This window comes from Salarias fasciatus, chromosome 23, assembly GCF_902148845.1.
Source record: "Salarias fasciatus chromosome 23, fSalaFa1.1, whole genome shotgun sequence".
NCBI classification, from domain to species: domain Eukaryota; kingdom Metazoa; phylum Chordata; class Actinopteri; order Blenniiformes; family Blenniidae; genus Salarias; species Salarias fasciatus.
This window is the reverse complement of record NC_043766.1, coordinates 34,832,033-34,856,925: the sequence shown is the minus strand read 5'-3', so window position 1 is coordinate 34,856,925 and position 24,893 is coordinate 34,832,033. Positions and strand designations below refer to the sequence as shown.

Below are 24,893 nucleotides of genomic sequence, written 5' to 3'. Positions count from 1 at the left end.
GAAGTGTGAAGGATCCTTTGAAAGCACATTTCCCAGCTGGATTTAAGAGGAGAGGAACAGAAATGTCCATCTCACTCTCTCTCCTTCTCTCTGTCTTCTTCTCTTTGTTTCTCTGTGTCTCTCTCTTTCACCCTCCCTCTCTCCCTCCCTCTCTCTAACTCCCTTCTGTCACAGTTGCTTTGTATGATGATCTCTGTGTAGAAATGTTGGACTTGTTCTTGTCACTCAGTCAAACAGTCCCACAGATGGTGGACTCAGAGTCTTTCAGCCTCTTTCTGTGTCTCCAGAGACAAACTGAGGAGTTCTGCTTCATGTTCAGCAGCAGTGAGGACTCATGTTGGAGAGAAAACCCTTCTGACTGTCTCTCTTCCTGCAGGGTGGACCATGGTGGACAGCAGAGGCTCAAACCTGGTCTGAGGAAGTGTAAGTTGGACTCATCACTGTCCGTTTGTCTTTCAATCAAAGCTTTGGATTCATTCAAACATTACTGTGAATAGAAGCCTGACAAAAAGTGTCCTCATCAAACTTTCTCTCAATCAGGAAGTCCACAAACAACAAATCCATCACGTGTGTCTGATCAGGAATTTTCTCTTTTTGTCTCCATCAGATTTCACCCAACTTGACCTGGATGAAAACTCAATGAGCAGAAAGCTCCAACTGTCCAACAACAACAGGAAGGTGACTCATGTGAAGGAAGAGCAGCCGTATCCTGATCACCCAGACAGATTTCATTACTTTCCTCAGCTGCTGTGTAGAAATGATCTGAGAGATCGATGTTACTGGGAGGTTGAGTGGAGCGGTGAAGTTTGTATATCAGTGAGTTACAGAGAAATCGAAAGGAAAAAAGGCAGGCCTGAGGACACGTTTGGACAGAATCATCAGTCCTGGAGTCTGGAATGTTCTGGTGCAGCTTACTCTGTCTGTCACAAAGGCAACAGAACAGTCCTCTTCTCCTCCTCCTCCTCCTCCTCTTCCTCTGGTAGAGTAGCAGTGTATGTGGACTGTCCTGCTGGCTCTCTGTCCTTCTTCAGAGTCTCCTCTGACTCTCTGATCCCCCTCTACACCTTCAACACAACATTCACTGATCCTCTCTATGCTGGATTTAGACTCTGGTTCCCTGGTTCTTCAGTGAGTCTGTGTCCTCTGTAGGAAGGACAGTCTCTATCTCTGACAACAGGAAGGAGGAGAAGTCTATCACAAGGTGAGAGGGGTGTTTTAAAATAAATTGCCGTAAAGATTGATTCTGTATAGCTCACCACCTCCTTCTTTCGTCAGAAGTCCCCACAAACAGAAATAGATACTTGTTGGACTTCGGTTAGAACCCTCTGTGCATTGTGAGGAGTTTCTTTGTCTTGATATTGGTAGCTTCATCTCGTCCAGTGTCCAGGATATTATGCCAGCTGGGTTTCTGATGACTGGCAGGCTTTCATGTTGATGGTTCTCAGATAATGAATAAGTGAACATGCTGGAGGAGGTTCCATGGTGCAAGACCAGCTCCTCCTCATGAAAGATACTTCCAAACCAGTGAGAGAGGGAGTCAAAAGAGGACAAATGAATGAGCGTTGCTTTTCAGTGACACACATCACAGTGGAAGTTTCAGTTGATTTTTATGTTACTTTTGATTTTTATTCATTACTCTTTTATGTTTTGAAGTAGTATCATGTAAGCTCATTTCATCAAATATCATTTTATAATCCCGCTCATATGTAATCCCACGCATGCTGGCTGATTTAACCAATAAGATTTTGTTATGATTGAGATGCAGACATTATCAGCTGTTGCAAATAAGGATGGCTTTGCTGCACAGAAAGTTGAACAGGAAGTGGTGGGTTCTCTGCAGGTGTTGAACTGAATGTCACCTCGCGAGTCGACATCTTGTCCTGATTGGTTGGTGTGAAGAACTCACTTGCAGATCCCACGTGGGCTGAAAGCAGAAGATTGTTTTTCTTTTTTTCAAAATGTGCTGTTGTGTTTTGCTGAGAACTGAGGCTGAGTTGGTTTCCTTGGTAACGAGACAGGAACACATGCGTCAGAGCAGCTTATGTATGAACCTTATATGACGGCCCTATCTTCCGGTGGAGTGTGCATGCTCAAAAGAGGCTGCCACCTGCTGGGAGCTCTCTGAACTTTGAATCAGACAAACTTTTAAGTTGAATTAAACACCAAAAATGAGATTAACAACAGATCACCAGGAGTGGTAAATTCTGATCACTGCTCACCTAAACTTTCCAAATCCAAATCAACACATGGCTGAAATTTAAGACGTGTAGGAACCAACACAAAATCAGTTCTCTTTGATTTTTACTCATTTCTTTTGGTGTTTTATCTGTTTGCAAAAATGTTCTCTTGAATTAAAACTTGTAATCCTTGGTCTGAATAAAAAAAAAAAACACAATAAAAGTTCAAAAAGCTTCGGTGCAGTGGTGTCATTTCCTCTGAGTAAGACCTGGATAGCTACACGGGACAAGGTTTCTTCAGAAGTGAGAGACATTTCAGCCCAGTCTCACTCCAAATTGTGCAATAGGTACATTGGTCCGCAGCACATGTTGTAGACATGTCATGGTAAACATCTGGAGAGTGTTGTACTGCAACATTTGATCATCCAGTCTTTCCTATGGGCATATCTTCAGGTCACGTGACTGCCTGCAAACCTGACTTTGTGCAGTTTGTTTACATTCATCTCCACTGTTAACAGTAAGCAGAGAGCTCATTCCCTCAGCACATTCATTCATTTCGGCATTGCTCCTATTTCACTGACATATAGTGAATATATTTCATTGACATATATTCTGTCACGCCCTGTGCCCCTGCCGCCATGTGGGGGCGCTCGGGTCCTGTTTTGTGTTTGTCTGCAGTCATGTTCACCTGCCTGCCTCGTTACCACCTAATGTGCCTCACCTGTGTCTGCCCCTATTTAAGCCCTGCTCCCCTGGTGTGTCTTGTCGGCTCCTTGTGGGTCTGTCCATGTGTTCGTGTGTCCTGGCCTGCACCAGCTCCGTTCCTGAGTTCCTGAGTTGTTCTGAAAATAAAGGACTTTTTGTTTTCCACCTGGCTGCCTGCGCGTGGGTCCTTCCATCCCACACCCGTGACATATTCATGTCTCCATGACATGAACACAGCTGAGACAGGGATTTCTGGAGCAGCAGCATCAGTCAGAGCGGTTCATCCAATCAGGGAGGTTTATTAGGAGGGGGTGGACAGGTTGGCTCCCAGCTGATCCACACACAACAGTTTCTGTTCAGAAGTATTAAATGTTTTCATGTTCATGTTCATCTCTTTTACAAACACAAGACAGTCAGACCTTTGCTGGCTTTGATCAGGAGGACAAGATCAGGGCTAAACTCATTGTGATTATCCTACAGTGTGAAAACTGGCCTTACCTTGTAATTGTTCCGGATTACATTTTGAAACAGATTTGCTCTTCCAAGAGGAGCTTATGAACATAAAGCTCCTCTTGTTAACATGCTTTCCTAATTTATTTTGTTTACTTTGAGTACTGATACATGCCATTGCTGGACTTGACAGGGAGACAAAAAGACAGGTAAAGAGACAGGAAAGTGGAAGAAAGAAACTTGTGAACAAACAAGTAGACAACAACAAAAAGAAAGTGAAGCGAAGGAGGAGAGTGCACAGATATGACGGTCTTTTTATTAATATTGACAATCCAGACTATCGGCTACTGCACCTTCATGAAGACATGACAGAAGGCATCCTATGGACTTTAGTTTGAGAATATAGCTGGTAGAGAACTGGGGCTTGAAGCTGAGGATCCAGGTGTCAAATTACACCAGAGCATCAGGAGAGGCCTATTACAGATCACCATTCGACTGACCCACCACAAGAAAATGAGATAACTGAGTCCACATGCACAATGTGTTCTAATCCGCAAAATTCTAATCCGCACATTCACTACGCTGTGGAACACCAACAAATAATATTGTAGCGTTACGACACTGAAGCAAATACTGGGAACTACTTTTTCTTTTGAAATCACTACGCCCAGACAAGTAGTTCCGTCTTTGCAATCTTCACATAAACAACTCAATCTGGTTTGCCCACCAAAGTGTTTTGGGGTTGTTGGATTGTGTATTTGATGAGTTTGACGAGGGGGAACCAAAATACTGTCCACTTCCATTGTGTCCATCCCGAAAACCTTGCCCGACTCAACTCTGAATAAACAACAGCTCGCCCTCACAAAAAAAGTAAGTATGCTGTTCGAAATGACTAAGGAATTGCGCTAAACAGGCCAATTTGCCAAAATGTTGAAGTATCGCTTTAAGACTGAGAGGTGAGCCAACGAAGGGTGCAGTGATTGAGGCCACTTAGATGGCCTCCTCCACCACACCCGACATGATAAGCACGCCTACCAAAACCCTACGTGTGTGAATGAGAGCGGGGCCAGAGAGGGGTCCGGGGATAGAATAGAACAAAATGTTTTTTATTGTCATCATACATGCATGAGGACATTGAAACCACTCCTTGGAGCAAATAGAAAGACAGCAAAGAAATAAAGAATACCAATAAATCATATAAATATATGGCTACACAAAGTGCAGTAAGAATACGAGGGGTGTAAGAATAAAAAAAAAGTACAAAGTACAGATGTACAGCAGAGACAACGGTACCTGCAATTGGAAACTATATATGTACAGGTGGTGTTGGAGGGAATCAGCAGGTTGTGTAACAGGTGCTGTTGGATTGGCGGCTCCCACAAACACATCAACTGACACAGTGCCTCGTTCACACTGTTCCCACACACAGTTTTAATTAGAATGCGAGTAACATTTATTGATGAAGCTGTTTTCACAGATAAAATCACGAAGTGCTGTAGAGAGCAAGATATAACAAATAAAGAGAGTTTTACCAGTTTTTATAGATTTATCTGGTGAATATTCAGCAAAACCTTCCCCGAATAAAAGATTCTTCAAGTTCTTTTTCAAATAATCCAAAGACTCAACAATACAGAGCAACATGGGCAAGTAGTTCCAGAGTCTGAGACCAACAGCCTGAAAGAATCGATCTCCAGGGTTTTAAACCAGCAACCTGACAGGATCGGTCTCCAGGATTTTAAACCAACAACCTGACAGGATCGATCTCCAGGGTTTTAAACCAACAACCTGACAGGATGGGTCTCCAGGGTTTTAAACCAGCAACCTGACAGGATGGGTCTCCAGGGTTTTAAACCAGCAACCTGACAGGATCGGTCTCCAGGGTTTTAAACCAACAACCTGACAGGATCGGTCTCCAGGGTTTTCATTTGTGTCTGTGGGACTTCCAGCAGTTTCTGTCCTGAAGACTGAAGGAGGGATTCAGAGAACGGATGAACGTTCATGAAGCAACTGAGAAGAAGAAATGATCTGACAGTCGTCCAACCTTCACTGTTGTGATGAGGATGAGGATGAGGATTTATTAGGTTTTCATCAAATCAGATGGGATGAGATCAGATTAATTCGGATCAGATCAGATCAGATTAGATCAGATCAGATCAGATCACATTAGATTAGATTAGATTAGATTAGATTAGATTAGATTAGATTCGATTCGATTAGATTAGATTAGATTAATCAGATCAGATCAGATTAGATTAGATCATCTTTTCAGTCCCAAGTTATAATCACAAATATTTACTCCTTTATGCAGTATTATCGTCATCAACAGATAGTTTTATTGATCAGAGCAGAGGCTGAGCTGAGAGAGCTGAAGCTGTGTGAACTGTGGTTGTGTTGGTCTGCTGTGGTTTGTGCTGAGAAGCAGAAGTGAGTGCACGTTCAGGTCACGGCGACTGTTGTTGAGAAGCAGACCACAGACACAGGAAGTCCCGCCCTGGTTCCCCTCTCAGCCCTCCTTCCTCCAGCGCTCTGCAGGACACCTGATTTCTCTGAAGGGGGAGAAAACATTTCCTCATGAACGACAGAAGGTGAGAAGCTTCCAGAACAGAGCAGAAGACTTTTCATCCTCTCATTTCAAACTGCTGACTGCTCCTTTCTTCTTTTTCACCTTTTCACTTCATATTGAGACCAGAATTCAACTCATTTTGACCTGAAAACACTTCAGTCCTTCAAAGGTATGGACACACACACACACACACACACACACACACACACACACACACACACACACACACACACAGACACACACACACACACACACACACAACAGTGGTGGAGCCAGAACGTCACCAATGTTTGAATATCTACACCGATGAGAGAATATAGAGCAGAGACCTATAGTCTGTTAAATTTCACTGTTAAGACCTGAAGCAGTAAAAGAGGGAGAGAACAAGAGAGATGTGGCATATCGGCTACGTGATGAAGCTGTTTTGTTTTGCTGCTCTTCAACCAGAGCAGCAAAGAAGAAGTTCAGTTCCTTTGTTTCCAGAGGAACTGAACTTCCTTACATAACCACAGTCATTACAGACAGGCTGGACAGAATATATGCAATAAAACCTGACTCCTGGTCCCTGACTTCTGGTCCTTGACTCCTGGTCCCTGACTCCTGGTCTCTGACTCCTGGTCCCTGACTCCTGGTCCTTGACTCCTGGTCCCTGACTCCTGGTCTCTGACTCCTGGTCCCTGACTCCTGGTCTCTGACTCCTGGTCCCTGACTTCTGGTCCTTGACTCCTGGTCCCTGACTCCTGGTCCCTGACTCCTGGTCTCTGACTCCTGGTCTCTGACTCCTGGTCCCTGACTCCTGGTCTCTGACTCCTGGTCTCGGACTCCTGGTCTCTGACTCCTGGTCCCTGACTCCTGGTCTCTGACTCCTGGTCTCTGACTCCTGGTCCTTGACTCCTGATAACTGACTCTTTGTTTTGTCACACCCAAAAGATGGACCCAAACTCAGACCACATGAGGATGGAGTAGTGAAGGGTTTCCTGAAGTTCAGAGGCATTGAAACCCAAAGCAGAGTTGCAGAAGGCTGCATGACATGGGCACACAAGGAAACAAAGCAAGGTGACTGGGGAAACACAAAGGAAGCCAGATGAACCAGCAACCACACAAGAGCTGAGAAAGGTTTATAAAGGGGAGACACAGAGCCAGCACATGAGGGTACTGAGCACACGGGGAATGACCACTGGTCGATGGAAACATTAGGTGAGGTAGACAACAGGTGGGGCTGAAGACACACATGGACACAGAACAGGATGGGACCCAGCCAGGGGGCGGGGCCCAGAGGGTCCTGACATGGTCATTGACTCATGGTCTCTGATTCCTGCTCTGCACTCCAAGTTGTCAAGAACATATAATAAAATCTGTGGTCGTCGTACCCAAATGAAATCAGACATTGTCTTTGATAAACCTCAACCTGAAACAAGCGAATGATTGAGAAGGAGCTCATGAGGATTCTTGTTTTGTGTTTTTCAGGATCAAACATCTCACCTGCATTAACGCATATCAGCACCTCATCGTGGTCTTTCCAGGAAGTCGATGAACACAGTGAAGGTTTAGTGAGATAAATCAGACTCTTCACAACGACAAAGATGAGCTCAACTCCTGAAATCCTCCTGAAAATGCTGGATGATTTGACACCTGAAGACCTTAAAAGATTCAAGTTCCATTTGACTGAAATTGGCATCTTTGAAGGTTGCAAAGCAATCCCAGAGGAAAAACTGGAGACATTGGACAAGGTGGACAGTGTGAGACAGATACACGACAGGTACAGCAGCCATGCTCTGGATCTCATGAAACTGCTGTTAGAGAAAATGGGGAAGAAGTGGATATGGGATAAACACACCATAAACACCGCAGAACCTCAAGGTAAGTCTTGGAAACAAGAAAACTTGATGTTATAACTGATATTTTTACAATGTGAAAAAGCAGAGATAAATCATGACAGATTAAATGGCGAAAAGGACAAACTGTGCTCTCCTTTTACGTTTTATCTTTTCATTTTCTGTTGTTGATTTTTTTTTTGATAAAAAATATACATGACTTCACAAAAAATGTCAAAAGTCATTGTCGTTATTGTTGAAGATCAGTTTATGATTCCTGCATGATATTTTGCAGCCAGTCTGAAATTCACAGTTCAATGAGCTGAAGAGAAAACAAACATATGAGAAAATGATTCATTACTTTTTATTACTTCTGAAGGACCACCTCGTTCGAGTTGATCACTTCTGATTATACAAACCCAAATGTCAACTGTTCCGATTTCTGGTGAAGTGTATAAGAAGTGTATATGTTATACCTAATGTAAACCTAATTTATTGTTGAGCAGTTTAAATATGAGTCTAAATGTTTTAATGTTTTTCTTTTTCTGTTGATGTTTTTTGTCGCTTAAAAAATCATTCGGGAAAGATGGTCCACAAAAACTTCTTTTGTCACCGATATCTAAGAAGTGTCAGCAAAAACTCAAGTCCCAACTGAAAAATGTGTTCCAGTATGTGTCTGAGGGGATCCCCAGACAAGGAGAGTCCACCCTCCTGAACCAGATCTACACAGAGGTCCACATCACAGAGGGAGAGACTGCAGAGGTCAATCAGGAACATGAGGTCAGACAGATTGAAACAGCATCCAGGACAGCAGACAGAGCAGAAAGAAGCATCAGACCAGGAGACATCTTTAAAGCCTCACCTGGAAGATCTAAACCAATCAGAACGGTGCTGACAAAGGGAGTGGCTGGCATTGGGAAAACAGTCCTGACACAGAAGTTCACTCTGGACTGGGCTGAAGACAAAGCCAACCAGGACGTCCACTTCATATTTCCATTCACCTTCAGAGAGCTGAATGTAGTGAAGGAGAAGAAGTTCAGCTTGGTGGGACTTGTTCATCACTTCTTCACTGAAATCAAAGCAGCAGGAATCTACAGCTTTGAAAACTTCCAGGTGGTCTTCATCTTTGATGGTCTGGATGAGTGTCGACTCCCTCTGGACTTCCACCAGACCAAATTCGTGACTGATGTAACAGAGTCCACCTCAGTGGATGTTCTGCTGATAAGCCTCATCAGGGGGAAACTGCTTCCCTCTGCTCACATCTGGATCACCACACGACCTGCAGCAGCCAATCAGATCCCTGCTGACAGTGTGGACAGGGTGACAGAGGTCCGAGGGTTTAACGACTTACAGAAGGAAGAGTACTTCAGGAAGAGGTTCAGAGAGGAGGAGCAGGCCCGCAGGATCATCTCCCACATCAAGAAATCACGAAGCCTCCACATCATGTGCCACATCCCGGTCTTCTGCTGGATCACTGCTACAATTCTGGAGGAGGAGCTGAAGAGCAGAGAGGGAGGAGAGCTGCCCAAGACCCTGACTCAGATGCACATCCACCACCTGGTGGTCCAGGCCAAAGTCAAGAAGTTCAAGTATGATGGAGGAGCTGCCACAGATCCACACTGGAGTCCAGAGAGCAGGGAGATGATAGAGTCTCTGGGAAAACTGGCTTTTGATCAGCTGCAGAAAGGAAACCTGATCTTCTATGAACCCGACCTGACAGAGTGTGGCATCGATCTCAAAGCAGCCTCAGTGTACTCAGGAATGTTCACACAGATCTTGAAAGAGGAGAACGGCCACAAGAATGTTTTGTTCTGCTTCATCCATCTGAGCTTTCAGGAGTTTCTGGCTGCTCTTCATGTCCATCAGACCTTCATCAAATCTGGAATCAACCTGCTGGAAGAGAAACAAACAACCATTCAACAATCTCCACAACAGCCTCAGCTCCACCATCTCCATCAGACAGCAGTGGACGAGGCCTTGAAGAGTCCAAATGGACACCTGGACTTGTTCCTCCGCTTCCTCCTGGGTCTTTCACTGGAGACCAATCAGAGTCTCCTTCGAGGTCTGCTGACTCAGACAGGAAGTAGCTCAGAGACCAATCAGGAAACAGTCCAGTACATCAAGAAGAAGCTGAGTGAGAATCTGTCTGCAGAGAGAAGCATCAGTCTGTTCCACTGTCTGAATGAACTGAATTATGGTTCTCTGGTGGACGAGATCCAATGGTACCTGATGTCAGGAAGTCTCTCCATAGTTAGTCTGTCTCCTGCTGAGTGGTCAGCTCTGGTCTTCATCTTACTGTCATCAGAAGAAGATCTGAAGGAGTTTGACCTGAAGAAATACTCTGCTTCAGAGGAGGCTCTTCTGAAGCTGCTGCCAGTGGTCAAAGCCTCCAACAAAGCTCTGTACGTACTGCATGAACAAATATGAAGACATGTGTCCATGACAAAGACTTAGCTGCTTTTAATTGTTGGTTCTTCTTCAGGTTGAGCTGCTGTGGTCTGTCAGAGAGAATCTGTGGAGATCTGTCTTCAGTTCTCAGCTCTCAGTCCAGTCTGACACATCTGGACCTGAGTAACAACGGCCTGAAGGATTCAGGAGTGAAGCTACTGTCTCTTGGACTGGAGAGTCCTCACTGTAAACTGGAAGCTCTCAGGTCAGGATCCAGCTGCTGCCTGATCAGGCTGATATTGATGTATGTGAGGATGGGCTATGGATAGGTTGAATAACAGAAAAGTTTGACCTGGTCGAAGTTTACTGTTAATGAACGGGATCTGACCGGGTGTGAGCACACTTGCCAAGGACACCAGACAGGAAGTTACTCTAATAAGATATATTGAAACCATTTCAGCCCACAAATAAAATTCAGTTGGTTAAAAGTTCAGTAAAACAAATGGGCCTATATATATATATATATATATATATATATATATATATATATATATATATATATATATATATATATATATATATATATATATATATATATAATAAAACAAACGCAGGTCTCAAAGTTCCGAGGTGTTCTATGCTGTTCCTGGGATCCGGTACAGGGATCTCTCGGTCACTCGTGCCAGGTCCCACCAAAGGCGGCGTCTTCCTCTGCTCTGACGCATGTGTGTATATATAACGTCACACACCCGTTTGCTCGCCTTGCTCTCTCCGGGCTGGGTCTACACGCTGGAACCCTACATGGAACAGAGCTGCGGCAGTGACTTGATCTAACACGCCCACGCTCTCAGCGCAGCTCGTCCGACCAGTGCTACTGAACCTTCAAGGTACTCACGGGCCAGGCAGAGTTTCCCCTGCGTGTACGTCATGTTGTGGCACTGGCGGTCCCAGCGTGTTCCTGGTCTCCAATGTGCACTCGCGTCGTCCTCCCTTGCAGTCTCTGGGGCGCACCTCGCGTCTGCTGGTTCACGAAGACTCAAAATTGGCTCCACGGTCTGAGTGACAGCGGGCTGGGCAACCAAAACTTTGTACGATGCTCGCCCAGATCACCCTAACAGTGTCTGGGCTGTCTGGTCACGTGTGGCGATGGCCCAAGCGAAACACGTGAACTGGTCCGGGGCTACCAATATATTTTGATATGCATCAGTGGGATAGCCAAGAGATAAATGGTCTAAAGCTATGACTTCAAGTGGGTAAGAAACTGGAATGAGATTTAGGGGGGCCTTAGGCTCCACCCTACTTTTCTGCAGGCTACAGGCAAAACAACCCTGATGGAAATGATGTACGTCCCCCTCCATTTCAGACCAGTAGAAGTGATGTCTTAGGCTGGCCAGGGTCTTCTTAACACCAGCATGGGCCCCTGCCTCATGCACCTTCCTCCAAACTTCCTCACAACTGGAACTTGGACAGACCATCTGGTGGTGTACTTCATGAGTCTTCTGGTCTATTACCTTACGGCACAGCAGCTCGTTTCTCACCTCCAGATTCTTCCACTGTTGCAGCAGCCACTTTGCTCTACTGGAGAGGGCCAGGCGCTCTGGTTTTCAGGGCATTTGTTGACTTTCCACGACGCTCTTCACACATTGACTGTCTGGATCTTTAGCCTTGGCTCGCTGCCCTCCGACAGCAGCTCCACAATGGCTGTAACAGGTGCAGCTGAATCACTCCATTGGGCTGTGGGAACCGCAAATCTGGAGAGGGCATCAGCATGAGCATTACTTTTACCTGTTCGATACTTGATGTTGAAATCGAAGGACGCAAGTTGGGCAACCCAACGTTGTTCTACAGCGTCCAGTCTTGCAGTGTGTAGGTGAGCTAACGGGTTATTGTCAGTGTACACCATGAATTGCACTCCTGTTAGATAGTCCTTAAACTTTTCTGTTATAGCCCACTTCAACGCCAACAGTTCTAATTTAAAGGAACTATAATTAGCATCATTTCGCTCTGCGGGATGTAAGCTTCTGCTCACATAGGCTATTACATGCTTTCGCGCTCCTTTTACCTGAGCAACAAGAGCCCCAAGTCCATTGAACCTTGCGTCAGTGTACACAACAAATGATTCTTCAAAACTGGCATACGCCAGAATAGGCGCCAGTGTCAGGGCTGCTTTAAGGGCATCAAATGAGGTCTGGCATTCAGATGTCCACTGTACCCCTGTCGTCTGTGATTTCTGATCTGTTGGAATGCCAGCCAGCAGAGAATTCAGGGGGAATGCAATTTCAGCAAAACCTGATACGAACCTTCTGTAGTAGCCTGCCAGTCCCAGAAAGGCTCTGACTTGCCTCACTGTGGATAGTACAGGCCAGTCGAGCACAGCCTTCACTTTCTCAGGGTCAGGTCTTACTCCTCCGAGGTCAACTCATCCTGGAGACTGAGATGTTCTTTAGAATGTCTCCAGTTGATGATCAGACAGGATTTATCAGGAGGAGGTTTTATTCCTGTCAGGTGAAAAGATTCCTAAACGCTGAACAGTATTCCGCACTGTCGTAACACTGGACACAGGATCTATCATTGAAAGATGTTTGATTGGGTCAAGTGGGGGTTGTTGTTTGATTTGATCTGGACATATTTCATTTCAGAAAGCAGTTTATCAAAAACATAATCTCAAAAACATTGATTTTAAACTGATCTGGTTTTCATTGCTGGTTCTTCAGGTTGAGCGGCTGTGGTCTGTCAGAGAAAAGCTGTGGAGCTCTGTCCTCAGTTCTCAGCTCTCAGTCCTCCAGTCTGACACATCTGGACCTGAGTAACAACGACCTGAAGGGTTCAGGAGTGAAGCGTCTGTCTCTTGGACTGAAGAGTCCTCACTGTAACCTGGAAGCTCTCAGGTCAGGATCCAGCTGCTGCTTCATCATGTGGAGGATCTTCCTTCTTCCTTCTTGACTTGATGCAGCCATGTTTGTGCCTCCAGTCTGTCAGGGTGTCTGGTCTCAGAGGAAGGCTGTGCTTCTCTGGTCTCAGCTGTGAGATCCAAGTCCTCCCATCTGACAGAGCTGGACCTGAGCTACAACCATCCAGGAGACTCAGGAGTCAAACTGTCTGAAGCTGTGGAGGATCCACACTGCAAACTGGAGACTCTCAGGTATGAACTCACAACAGGAGCTCATCCTGGAGACTGGGAGGTATGCTTTAAAGCAGCAGAGAAGTGATGAACCTCCCAATGTTACACAATGGGCCAAAGATACCTAATAAACTGAGACAATAAGGGGAGATTTCCCCTCAGCTGGTGTTCTGCCTCCTGATGTTCCGTCAGCACGTAATGTGAATGTTTATTGTTACCACCTGTCTTTAGGCCTCAAAATACATAATTCACATGAAAAAAACATTCTGTTTATCTTTTTAACAACTAAACTGAAACACACTCAACACACATATAACCAAAATCCTCCTGCCCCCACGTCAAGGCTCTCAGAATAACAACAACAAGAAAACAGCAGTGTTTACAGTGTCTTCCAGTCAAGCTCATGCCGATTTACATGCGTACTGTAAGTTTGTTGATAGAATAGAATAGAATAGAATAGAATAGAATAGAATAGAATAGAATAGAATAGAATAGAATAGAAATCAGAAACCAGAAAGATTTTATTGGCCAGGTTTGTCAACAAACTAGGAATTTGACTCCGGTGAGCTGCACTCTCAGCTGGGTACACAGATGAATACCAAAAGGATAAATACACAAAAGGATAAGAGACACAAATCAAACTAAATCACATTAAATTAAGGTTAACTACTGAGAAAAATATATACCCAAAGAAGAGAGGAATAACATTAACAGTAAGAATAAACAAGTACTTACAATAAAAACAGATAAAAACTAAAACCTCAAGAATATATGACATTTATATGGCTAAAAGGTGCAAGTGGCAGTGCAAGTGGCAAGTGGAAATGCCTCTATTGTCATTGTCTGTGGGGGGGGGGGGGGGGGGGGGGGCGTACAAAGACATTTTGGGGGTGCTCATGTACAGCAATAAGTCACCACAGTGAAACAAGGTCAAGGACAGGTGAAACTAGAGACAAACATAAGGGACAAAACAGGAAACAACACAGGCATTTTGGTGGATAACAGAAACAATATGGGAGACATTATGGGGTGTTATGGGAGACTGTTCCTGAGTGAGTGTGTGTCTCTGTATCCCTGGGTGTTTGCAGTGCATATGGCCCAAGGGCAGAAGCTGTTTGTCAGTCTGCTAGTGTGTGATTTAATCGACCTGTAGCGTCTCCCAGAGGGCAGAAGGTCAAACAGGGGGTGGGCAGGGGATGAGGGGTCTCCGGTGATGGCAGCAGGATGTGGAGATGTGGTCCAGGCTGGGCAGGGGGCAGCCCAGGACCCTCTGCACCACCTTCCTGTCCTCAGCAGTGGAGCCTGGTACCACACACTCAGACAGGACGTCAGCACGCTGTCCACAGAGGAGTGACAGGAGGCCAGCAGCAGCTTTGTGTTCAGGTTGATTTTCCTGAGCACACAAAGGAAATGTAGTCGCTGCTGAGCCTGGTTGACCAGGGCCCTGATGTTGTGAGACCAGGAGGGTCTGCGGAGATGTGGGTGCCCAGAAACCTGAAGGTGGTGACAGTCCACCTGTTCTCCATTTATATGAGGAGGGGTGTGTGGTCCTGTCTGATCCTCCTAAAATCCATGATCAGTTCTGTAGTTTTCTGGACGTTCAGGGTCAGGTTGTTTGCTCCTCCACCTCGGCCCTGTACGTCCTCTCGTCCTCGCCTCGGATGAGTCTGACCACGATGGTGTCATTGGCATATGTAATGATGCGGTTGGTTGGGGGGTCGGAGAGCAGTCGTGGGTGTACAGGACGGACAGAAGAGGGCTCAGAACACAGCCTTGGGGGGAACCAGTGCTGAGTGTGGTTGTGGATGAGTGGTGGGGACCGAGTCTCACAGACTGTGGGTGTCCAGTCAGGATGTTTTTAACCCAGGAGCAGGTGAGGATCGGGATTTGTAGTTCTTGCAGTTTGGTGGTTAGGATGTCTGGGATGATGGTGTATAGAATCAATGCTGAGATTACAGTCATCAATTACAACCAAAATAAAAACACTCAACAGAATCTGTAGAAAGTTTCACAAGTCAGGGTAAAACTGTTGCAAGATTCTATACTCAACTTTTCTGAGGGTATAGAAGAATGCAATTCCCTCAGCCAAGGTGAAAATTACGGGACACTTTTTGATTTCCAATCAAAGAGAATAATTCTGCGGGCCAACATAGAGGAAAACACAGCGTTTGAGTTTGAAATTTGGAGCTGTTCTGCCAAAAAAGGCTTTAACTGGTTTGTCGTCTGTCCACAGCTATGAGATAAAACCCCAAAGATCAGTCTCCAATATTCAGTGAGAGAAGAACATAACCACAACATAAGTCCAACTAATGCAGGACAATGACTACATCTGAGACAGCCCGGGTTCACACTGGGGAAGATTCTAGAAAGTCTATCATTTGAATCGTATAGACGATGAAGAATGTGGAACTGAATCAACCCATGGCGGACACAAAGAGAGGAAATACGTGTAGGAGTTAGACTCTTCTGTGAGGCATCATCTATAGTCTCTCCCCCAAATCTGTCTCCCATGCTGCTTCTGTCTTGTTCCCAGATTTTTTACTTAATCTGTGTATCATTTCGTCAATGATGGAAGGCCTCTACCTGTCAAAAGGATCAAGCTAAAGTATTGCATTAAGCTGATTTCTTGGTGCCAAATGAGGAAAAGAGAAAATGTGTTTTGGCAAAAACTATAGGGGCTATAAGACATCTGAAAAAGTGGGATCTAGGTTTTTGATGATCAATCACGATAAAATCTCCTCTGAGCCTGGTTCTGCATGTTTCTCCTTCTCTGACCCTGCCGGGCACCAGACACCCAGAACAAAGGTTCTTTTCCAAAGACCAGGGAGGTATTTTGTTATTTACCTGACGGTTTCGGCAGCTGTCAGCTGTCTTCTTCAGAGACCAGACACCCAGAGCGGGCACAGCAGGGGGACCCAGGGCCCAAGAGCCCAACAGCCAACCACACCCACTCAGGCAGAGGGCCATGTCCAAACCCAGGAGAACCAGACTCCATGCCACGGGCAGCTACCCACCCCAGGCCAAGACCCCCATTGGGTTTCAGCCGCGAAAAACTGAGTTTTTCAATGAGTAGTAAAGAAAAACATCAACACAAACATTTGGAGCAAAGTTTAAAACTTTAAGTTGGGCTTATCATGGAGTCCTACAGATGGTGGACTCAGAGTATTTCAGCCTCTTTCTGTCTCCAGAGACAAAATGAGGAGTTCTGCTTCATGTTCAGCAGCAGTGAGGACTCATGTTGGAGAGAAAACCCTTCTGACTGTCTCTCTTCCTGCAGGGTGGACCATGGTGGACAGCAGAGGCTCAAACCTGGTCTGAGGAAGTGTAAGTTGGACTCATCACTGTCCGTTTGTCTTTCAATCAAAGCTTCGGATTCATTCAAACATTACTGTCAAGACAAGTCTGACAAAAGTGTCCTCATCAAACTTTCTCTCAATCAGGAAGTCCACAAACATCAAATCCACCACATGTGTCTGATCAGGACTTTTCTCTTTTTTCTCTCCATCAGATCTCACCCAACTTGACCTGGACACAAACTCCATGAGCAGAAACCTCAAACTGTCCAACATCAACAGGAAGGTGACATATGTGAAGGAAAAGCAGCCTTATTATAATCATTCAGACAGATTTAATGTCTTGCAGCTGCTGGGTAGAAATGATCTGAGTGGTCGATGTTACTGGGAGGTCGAGTGGAGCGGAGATGTTGAAATATCAGTGAGTTACAGAGGAATCAGGAGGAAAGGAGTCAGTGATGAGGTTGTGTTCGGATGGAATCATCAGTCCTGGAGTCTGGAGTGTTCTGGTGGAGGTTACTATGTCCGACACAATAAGACAGTAACATCCATCTCCTCCTCCTCCTCCTCCTCCTCCTCCTCCTCCTCCTCCTCCTCCTCTTCCTCTGGTAGAGTAGCAGTGTATGTGGACTGTCCTGCTGGCTCTCTGTCCTTCTTCAGAGTCTCCTCTGACTCTCTGATCCACCTCCACACCTTCAAGGCGACATTCACTGATCCTCTCTATGCTGGATTTGGACTCTGGTCTCCTGGTTCTTCAGTGATTCTGTGTGATCTGTAGGAAGGATGATCTCTGTTTCTGACAGCAGGAAGGAGGAGGAGCCAATCAGAAGGTGGGAGGGGTTGATTACCTCACTGACTGCCAATGACATCTTTAGACGTCAATCTAATTCCTGTCTCTGGTTGCCACGGATGTCTTTAGACTGGAATTGTATTTTTTCATGTTTTTTTTTACCTGCTTTGGGGAGCCCCGGTTGGGCTTGTCTGTGATTACCAAGCTGAGAACTTAATGAAGTACCGAATTATGCCTGAAGAGGCACCATCACAACTCTGGAGAGGAAGTCAGCACCAGCTGACCAGAGAGGAGTGCACACACACACACACACACACACACACACACACACACACACACACACACACACACACACACACACACACACACACACACACACACTCTCTCTCTCTCTCTCTCTCTCTCTCTCTCTCTCTCTCTCTCTCTCTCTCACTCACTCACTCACTCACTCTGAAATCTTGCTTGAGTTTTTTTGTTGTTGAATTGTCCATTGTTGTCACTGAAAATAAATCATTATTTTGTAATCAAAATCCCTGATCTGGGTGTTTTTTTTATTGTACTGTAGGAAAAGGAATGACTGTTTAGATGTTTATGGTGTCACTAAAAGAAAAATATATGAATCCAAAGTCAGTTTTCTGTCAAAAACGTGTAACAAATGACTTTTATCACTTCTATAGCAAATCCGATCTATATATTCCAAACACTCAAGAAGGCTCAAACAACACAGTTATACAGAAATATTTACAATAAAATGGAAACAATGCCTCAGGTGATTTTGTGCAACTATTTATGAAAGAAGTATGAATCACAAATGCAGTGTCTATTTGTGCTGCTCAAAAAACAGTTCTACTTTGTGTGGTGCTTAGCCCACCTACAGGCTTCGCTATTGGTACTCTCCCTGGCGCCAGCCAGACACAGACAGATCAAAACAGCTACCACGCCAATCCCGCTCGTGCACGGGCACACTGCCCCGCCCCAACCGAGGGGATATCAGCAGCACGAGCCCGCACAACTCCCTTCTTCTTTCTCAGTCATGAGACTGACTGATCACGAGAAGCTCCCACTCTCACGACAAAGATAAAGACAAAGACGAAGACGAGGACATGGACAAGCCGGCCCGATATGAGGCCCGATATGAGTCGCCCTCCGGGCCTTTTTCACCTGCCGCTGCTGCAGCACACCGCTCTGGAAAGGACAGCTGCTTCGTCTGCTTCAGGTAAGCATCTGGTTCAAGTAAGTGCTTCTTTGGCCTGTCCTGTCCTCCCGCTGGAAGAGGCTCAGTGCCGGACTGCCTTCTGGGGAGCCGTGTTTCCCACTCCGCACCCGGGGAATCTGACCCGGCGGAGCGTCTCGACAGCTGTCTTCACCACAGCCCCCCCAGGGCACTCAACACACATGGGACGAGGCTCCGGTGTCACGGAGGCCTTCTCCTGCGGGTTTTTTCCAGACGTCCCGTGCTCATTGCGCCCTGGTTTTTCATACGGCTGGGAGTGCCGGGCACTTTCCCCCCCTCCGGCGACGTTGGTGGCCCTGCCTGCTGCTGCTTGGGACAAGCGGTGGATGGAGGCGGCCAAGGAACGTTCTGGCTGCGACCAGACACCCGTCCTTGCCGAGGTGACGGCATGTAACAATCCTCTGCTCATGCGCCCGAGGTTTCCCTGGCCATGAGCATTGAGCGGCTCTCTACGACTATTTTGCCAGCGCTGCATTTCACTACGCTGGGGCATAGCCCAACTTTTCATCCCAAAGTGATCACTTCGGACTTCCGGTTGAGAGTGATCTGGATCAGGGCACTTTGCTCCTCGCCTGGTTCATCAGTGGATGATCCACGGCTGAGGTTGCTGTGTCCGGTCAGGGCTCTGCGTTGCTACGTTGAGCATACAGCTGGTTTCCGCACTTTATGGGATTTGGAGCCAGGGGGCGTGGTGCCCCGCTGTCCTCGCAGCGCCCTGCCCACTGGGTCGGTGGCGCTATTACGGCTGCGTATGAGGCTCGGAACCGCCCGCCTCTTCGGTGGTTCGCGCTCATTCTACACGTAGTGTCGCCGCTTCTGCGGCTCTGTGCAGGGGTGTCACGGTGGGTGACATCTGCCAGGCCACCTCTTGTGCCTCTGTGTCCACCTTTGTGCACTCCTACCTGATGGATATGTGCACAGATTCTGAGGCCATGTCAGTTTTCAGCGAGAACAGGGGTTCTGTCGCTTAATTGTGTTGGTTCTTGACGTGGCCGGCTACTGCTTCCCTGGAGGGATTCAGGCCGTGTGTGGTCCTGTTGCCTGCCGTTGTGACTCTGGGGAGTCCTGGCCGGCGTATGTGTGCCGTTGTGTTATGGTTGTTGTCAGACACGTCTGTGGTCAGTGCCTCGGTGCGAGGTTGCTGGCCGCCGGTGTCTTGGAGGTTTGGTGTGGTGGTACTGGGCGTACAGCCTGCCTGCTTCCTTTTCCGCATCAATCTCGTCAGCCATTCCAGCTGGGGGTACATTTATCCCTACGGTCTCCACCTTGGTAGTGTACTAATAGCAAAGCCTGTAGGTGGGCCAGGCACCACATGAAGTAGAAATTATAGTTACTAAAGGTAACTACAGTTCTACGAGTGTGTGCGTGCCCACCGACCTGCAATCCCAGCTGTAGGAAGGAAGTTGTGCGGGCTCGTGCTGCTGATATCCCCTCGGTTGGGGCGGGGCAGTGTGCCAGCGCGTGGGCACGATTGGCGCGGTAGCTGTTTTGATCTGTCTCAGTGTTTGGCTTGCGCCAGGGAGAGTACCAAAAGCGAAGCCCGTCGGTGGGCACACGCACACACTCGTAGAACTGTAGTTAGGTTCAGTAACTATAATTTCTTTTGCATAACAACAAAGAGGGCACCATGACAGGCCTGGCACTTCCAGGGAGTCTGTTTGCTGGATTTGATGAAGAGGAGAAGATAAAGGCTAAATTCGTCCCAATTATCCTGTAGTGTGAAAACCAGCCTTACCTTGTAATTGGATTACATTTTTAAAGCAACCCTCCCAACCCTGGTCGCAAGTCTGTACGCGGAAGCACAACTGGCAAGTTTGTTGTGTGTGTTTGTTACATGTTTTTCAGTTTCTGCAGAGGTTGAGGTTTGGGCTGGTTTTTATTGAGGTAAGTGGGTTTTACACTGTGTTTAGGCAGGAAACACTCAGAGGGTTTGACAGCATCTTACGTATACGGCAAATTAGTTTATTCTGAATGAAGTCAATGAGAATTATGATATTCTCCTCTGTATACACATGGGAAACAGGAAGGAGTAACTCTGGGGTTGAGAAGGGTTCTGATTGGACAGCGGGTGGAAGTGACAGTGTATGCATATTTTTCTCACTTTGTTTCTGTTTTAACTTTGATGCAAGACCTTTAAAAAATTCCACGTTTTTATGTTTCCGTCTACCTGCTCCTGTCATGATATCCATTTCTCTGATGGCTTCTGTCCGATTGAGTCAAATGCTTCCCACAGGCTGCCATCTTAGAATAGGTCTGTGCTCAGGGAACCAGCATGAGGAGAACAACTGGAATAAAGTCAAGGTGGAATAGAAGGTTTACATGTCAAATTTACATTTAATTCTGCTTTACAATGAGAAGTACCGGCCAATTGATTCAGAATTACGTTTTATTCGAAATAAACATTTCATTCAGGATTAGGTGGTCATTTTAAATCAGAATTATCATTTATTCAAAATTAAAGAGGAGTAAAAGTCCTATGTGAACCCACCCATTGTGAAGCAGAATCACCAAGCATTGGATGATTCATCCACTAAGCGGGAACACAAGCTGAGATGAGACCGTCCTGAGACTCGATAATTGGACTCCACTGTTGGTATGATTGTTCAGCTGTACCTGGATCAGGTGGTGGTGGAGGGAATCAGCAGGTTGTGTTACAGGTGCTGTTGGATGGGCGGCTCCCATCGACACACCAACACACACAGTTCTCATTCACACTGTTCCCACACACTGTATTGATAAGAACGTAAGTAAAGTTTATTGATGAAGCTGTTTTCGCAGATTAAATCACAAAGTGCTGCAGAGAGCAAGAATTAAGAAATAAAGACAGTTTTACACATTTATGTGGTGAATAATCAGCAAAAAGATTCCCTGAATAAAAGAGTCTTCAAGTTCTTTTTGAAATAGTCCAAAGACTCGGCAATACAGAGCACATAGGCAGGGAGGGGCTTGGGGGTGCTTCAGCTACCCCTGGGATTTTCAAAGTGCCCCATAGCACCCCCGAAAAAAATTTAAATTTAAAAATTTTAAATTTTTTATGTAATTTTATTTTCAGCTGTGCAATACACATTCAAAGTAATTTTAAATAAGAAAATATAAAACTTATCAATTTGAAAAAATGCCGAAATATGTACGAGATTACGCCCATAACCTTTGACCCCACTCATCCGTTTTTGGCTGGTGAGGCATGTTTTGTTAGTTTGGTAGCTTGCGTGGTGAACGGTGCTGAGCTGGATCGCTTTGTTTTTCAAAAACGTCCACGGATGGACAAAAAAAACTTCTGACGGTGGGGAAACAAGTGGAGAGTTGTGGAGGCCACGTTGGAAAGAAAACGCATGAAAAGTTCGAACGACCTAAAGATTCACTCTTTCTTTCCTGTAATAGACAAGCTACTGATGGAGATGAAACACCGCTTTTCAAATGAGACATTTAATGTTTTGAGAGGAGTGCCAGCTTTGAGCCCCAAACACTCCTCATTTCTTGACAAGGAGCATATCCTACCCATGGACCGTCACTGTGGAATCATGGAGCAACCAAGTTCACCGGTTACGAAAGAGAAAAGAAGAACAGGGCCATCAGATCGGCACCACGCAAGAGTTTTTATCCCTCATGAGACCGTACAAATCAGAATCAGAATCAGAATCAGAATCAGAATAGCCTTTATTGTCATCGCAACATGTTACCGAAGTTACAAGTTACAACGAAATTGCTTGGGTTTTAAGACGCCCAGGCAGCCAATTACGGTGCTCCGTCTTGAAAAAGAAACAGAGTTACAGAAAGTCAGACAGAGATTGGGGGGGAGGGGGTGGTAAAAAAAAAAAGATACGTCAATTCAGATCACGGTTCTAAAAGGGAGTCGTGATTGGAAGTGAGAGACCAAAAAAAAGCCAACCTGCTCACAAACATAGCAAGACACGTGAGACAAGTTGCTATCAGACTAACGGATCAACAGTCGCAACTGCATATTCAGCACAACACGTCGTGACCACTAGTCGTCAGCAGAAAAGTGTGGTGGAGACGTTGAGAGTGGGGGAGGGAGTGCGTGTGGCATGTATGTGGCATTTCAGTTCATCAGTCGATGTACGTGTGTGTGGTTTGGCCCGCCTCCCCTTTGCGCTCCAGCTCGGATGGTCGTTGCCGGGACGGCCTTGAACGAAGCAGTCCAAAGGTGAACTTGGGTAGCAGCTGGGAGTGAGAGAGAGAAGATAGAAAAGATAGAAAAGCAATCAATAAAGAGCCGTTTGACCTTCCTTTGCTCGGTATCTCCACTTTCAGACAGAAGCTGGCTTAACCCTCTCGGCGATGGTGACATCCAACTAGCGTCTCAATCGTCCATAACCCAAAATGTCCACCTTTCGAAGAGTTCGCACAAACGGTCAGTCTCAGCTGTTGCCCATTGATTTGGAAAGACCGTCATCCCTTGGACGTCTTTTGTGGTGGCGGTCTTCTTAATCCTCCAGAGGATCAGGTCGCAGCACAAGCCAATCAGCAGCAGGCCGATCATCATAAATCCGAAAATGTAATCATCCACAATGACCTCGACGGACAGGGGTGCCAGGCATGTGACACCCCTCCACCTCTCCCGGGTGTCCATCACATACCCAGCATGCCGAGTCCCGTCCGGACAGGCAGGGTCCCCCGCTCCTGTGCTCTTTGTTGAAAAACTCGTATCAATTGCGTAGAGAGACCAGCTGATCAATTCTATGGTTGATATTTGGTTTGTTCAAAAAACCAAGTCAAGTGATTCCTCCAGTCAAACAGACGAGACAGAGAGCAGCAAGCAGAGACAAGAGGGAGGGAGAAGCAAGTAGGGAGCGATCGAAAAAGCGTCCGCCTCCTCCGAGAGCCAGCAAAAGAAACCAAGCAACCAAATAAGGATGCCTTTGTACGAGGGGGTACCCAAAAGAATCCGGAATTTGATTGTAACTTTTTATTTCTGACATTTCAAAATAAAACACCACCGTCGCCTTCAAAATAATCTCCATCCGCATTAATGCAGCGTTCCAGCCGTGTCTCCCACTTGACCAATGCGTCGTCAGACCCGTGCGTAATCGTGCCATTCAGGGCCGGCTGCGATTTTTCTGTCACCTCCTCCACATCTGCAAACCGCTGTCCCTTCAGCTCTTTCTTCAACTTGGGGAACAAGAAAAAGTCACTCGAGGCGACATCTGGCGAATAAGGCGGATGGGAGAGGAGATTCATCTCATTCTTCACCAGAAACTGCGTGAGGCGCAGCGCCGTGTCCGCTGGCGCTCTGTGGTGGTGGATCAACCGGCTCCACTCCGCCACTACGCTCTGCTTCCTCCTCACATCCCCACGGAGCGTATGAGGACTTCCTGTAGTAGTCCTGGTTTACAGTCTGACCTGGAGGGACAAACTCGCTGTGGACGAGAGCCTGGACAGCCAAGAAGCAGCTCAGCATTGTTTTCATGGCTGAGCGGACCTGACGCGCCGACATCTGGCCCTTTTTAAACCACCCGAACCACTCATGGACCTGATCATCCTTGTAGGCTTGCTGCAACAAGCTGAGTGTTTCTGCTGCTGTTTTTTCCCAGCAAAAAGCAGAATTTAATGTTCACGCGCTGCTCTGGCAATGTTGCCATTTTAGAAAAATCGCAGACCACAGCTGCACTCTGTTGCTATAAACAGCGCTTGACAGACGTCAGCGTCACTCTGGGAGCTCAGCTTTTTCACAGATATGCACGAGGCTTACCTGCAGGACATCTGATGGCCAGAAGTCCAAACTCATTTTTATTATTATTATTTTCTGACCAAATTCCGGTTTCTTTTGGGTACCATCTCGTACAGTGAAAATATTTCACTGTTATATATAGTGAATATATTTCACTATCATATATAGTGAATATTTTTAACTGTCATATATTTCACTGACATATATAGTGAATATATTTCACTGACAAATATAGTGAATGTATTTCACACATACATTCATGTCTACAGCACTGACAGCTGAGGCGGGGCCAAATCTTCAGCCAATCAGGGGGGTTTATTAGGAGGGAGTGGACAGGATGGCTCTCAGCTAATAAACACACAACAGTTTCTATTCAGAAGGATTATACAAATTCATTGTCGACGATCTCCCCTTCCAACGCCTCCTGAGTGAAAGCATACATATTTACTAATTTATACAGGAATAATCCTTGTCAACAGATAGTTTTATTGATCAGTGCAGAGGCTGAGCTGAGAGAGCTGAAGCTGTGTGAACTGTGTGTGTGTTGGTCTGCTGTGGTTTGTGCTGAGAAGCAGAAGTGAGTGCACGTTCAGGTCACAGCGACTGTTGTTGAGAAGCAGACCACAGACACAGGAAGTCACATCCTGGTTCCCCTCTCAGCCCTCCTTC

General features: G+C 46.2%; 1 protein-coding gene across 1 annotated transcript in view; it reads left to right on the top strand.

The window, feature by feature from the left end:
* LOC115382175 (NACHT, LRR and PYD domains-containing protein 3-like) overlaps positions 1-24,893 on the top strand; it is an 86,086-nt gene that overhangs the window by 45,423 nt on the left and 15,770 nt on the right. The window contains exon 9 of the mRNA XM_030083861.1: positions 13,069-13,239. Coding sequence (XP_029939721.1) covers positions 13,069-13,239 — 171 coding nt within the window. The remainder of the gene's footprint in view (positions 1-13,068; positions 13,240-24,893) is intronic.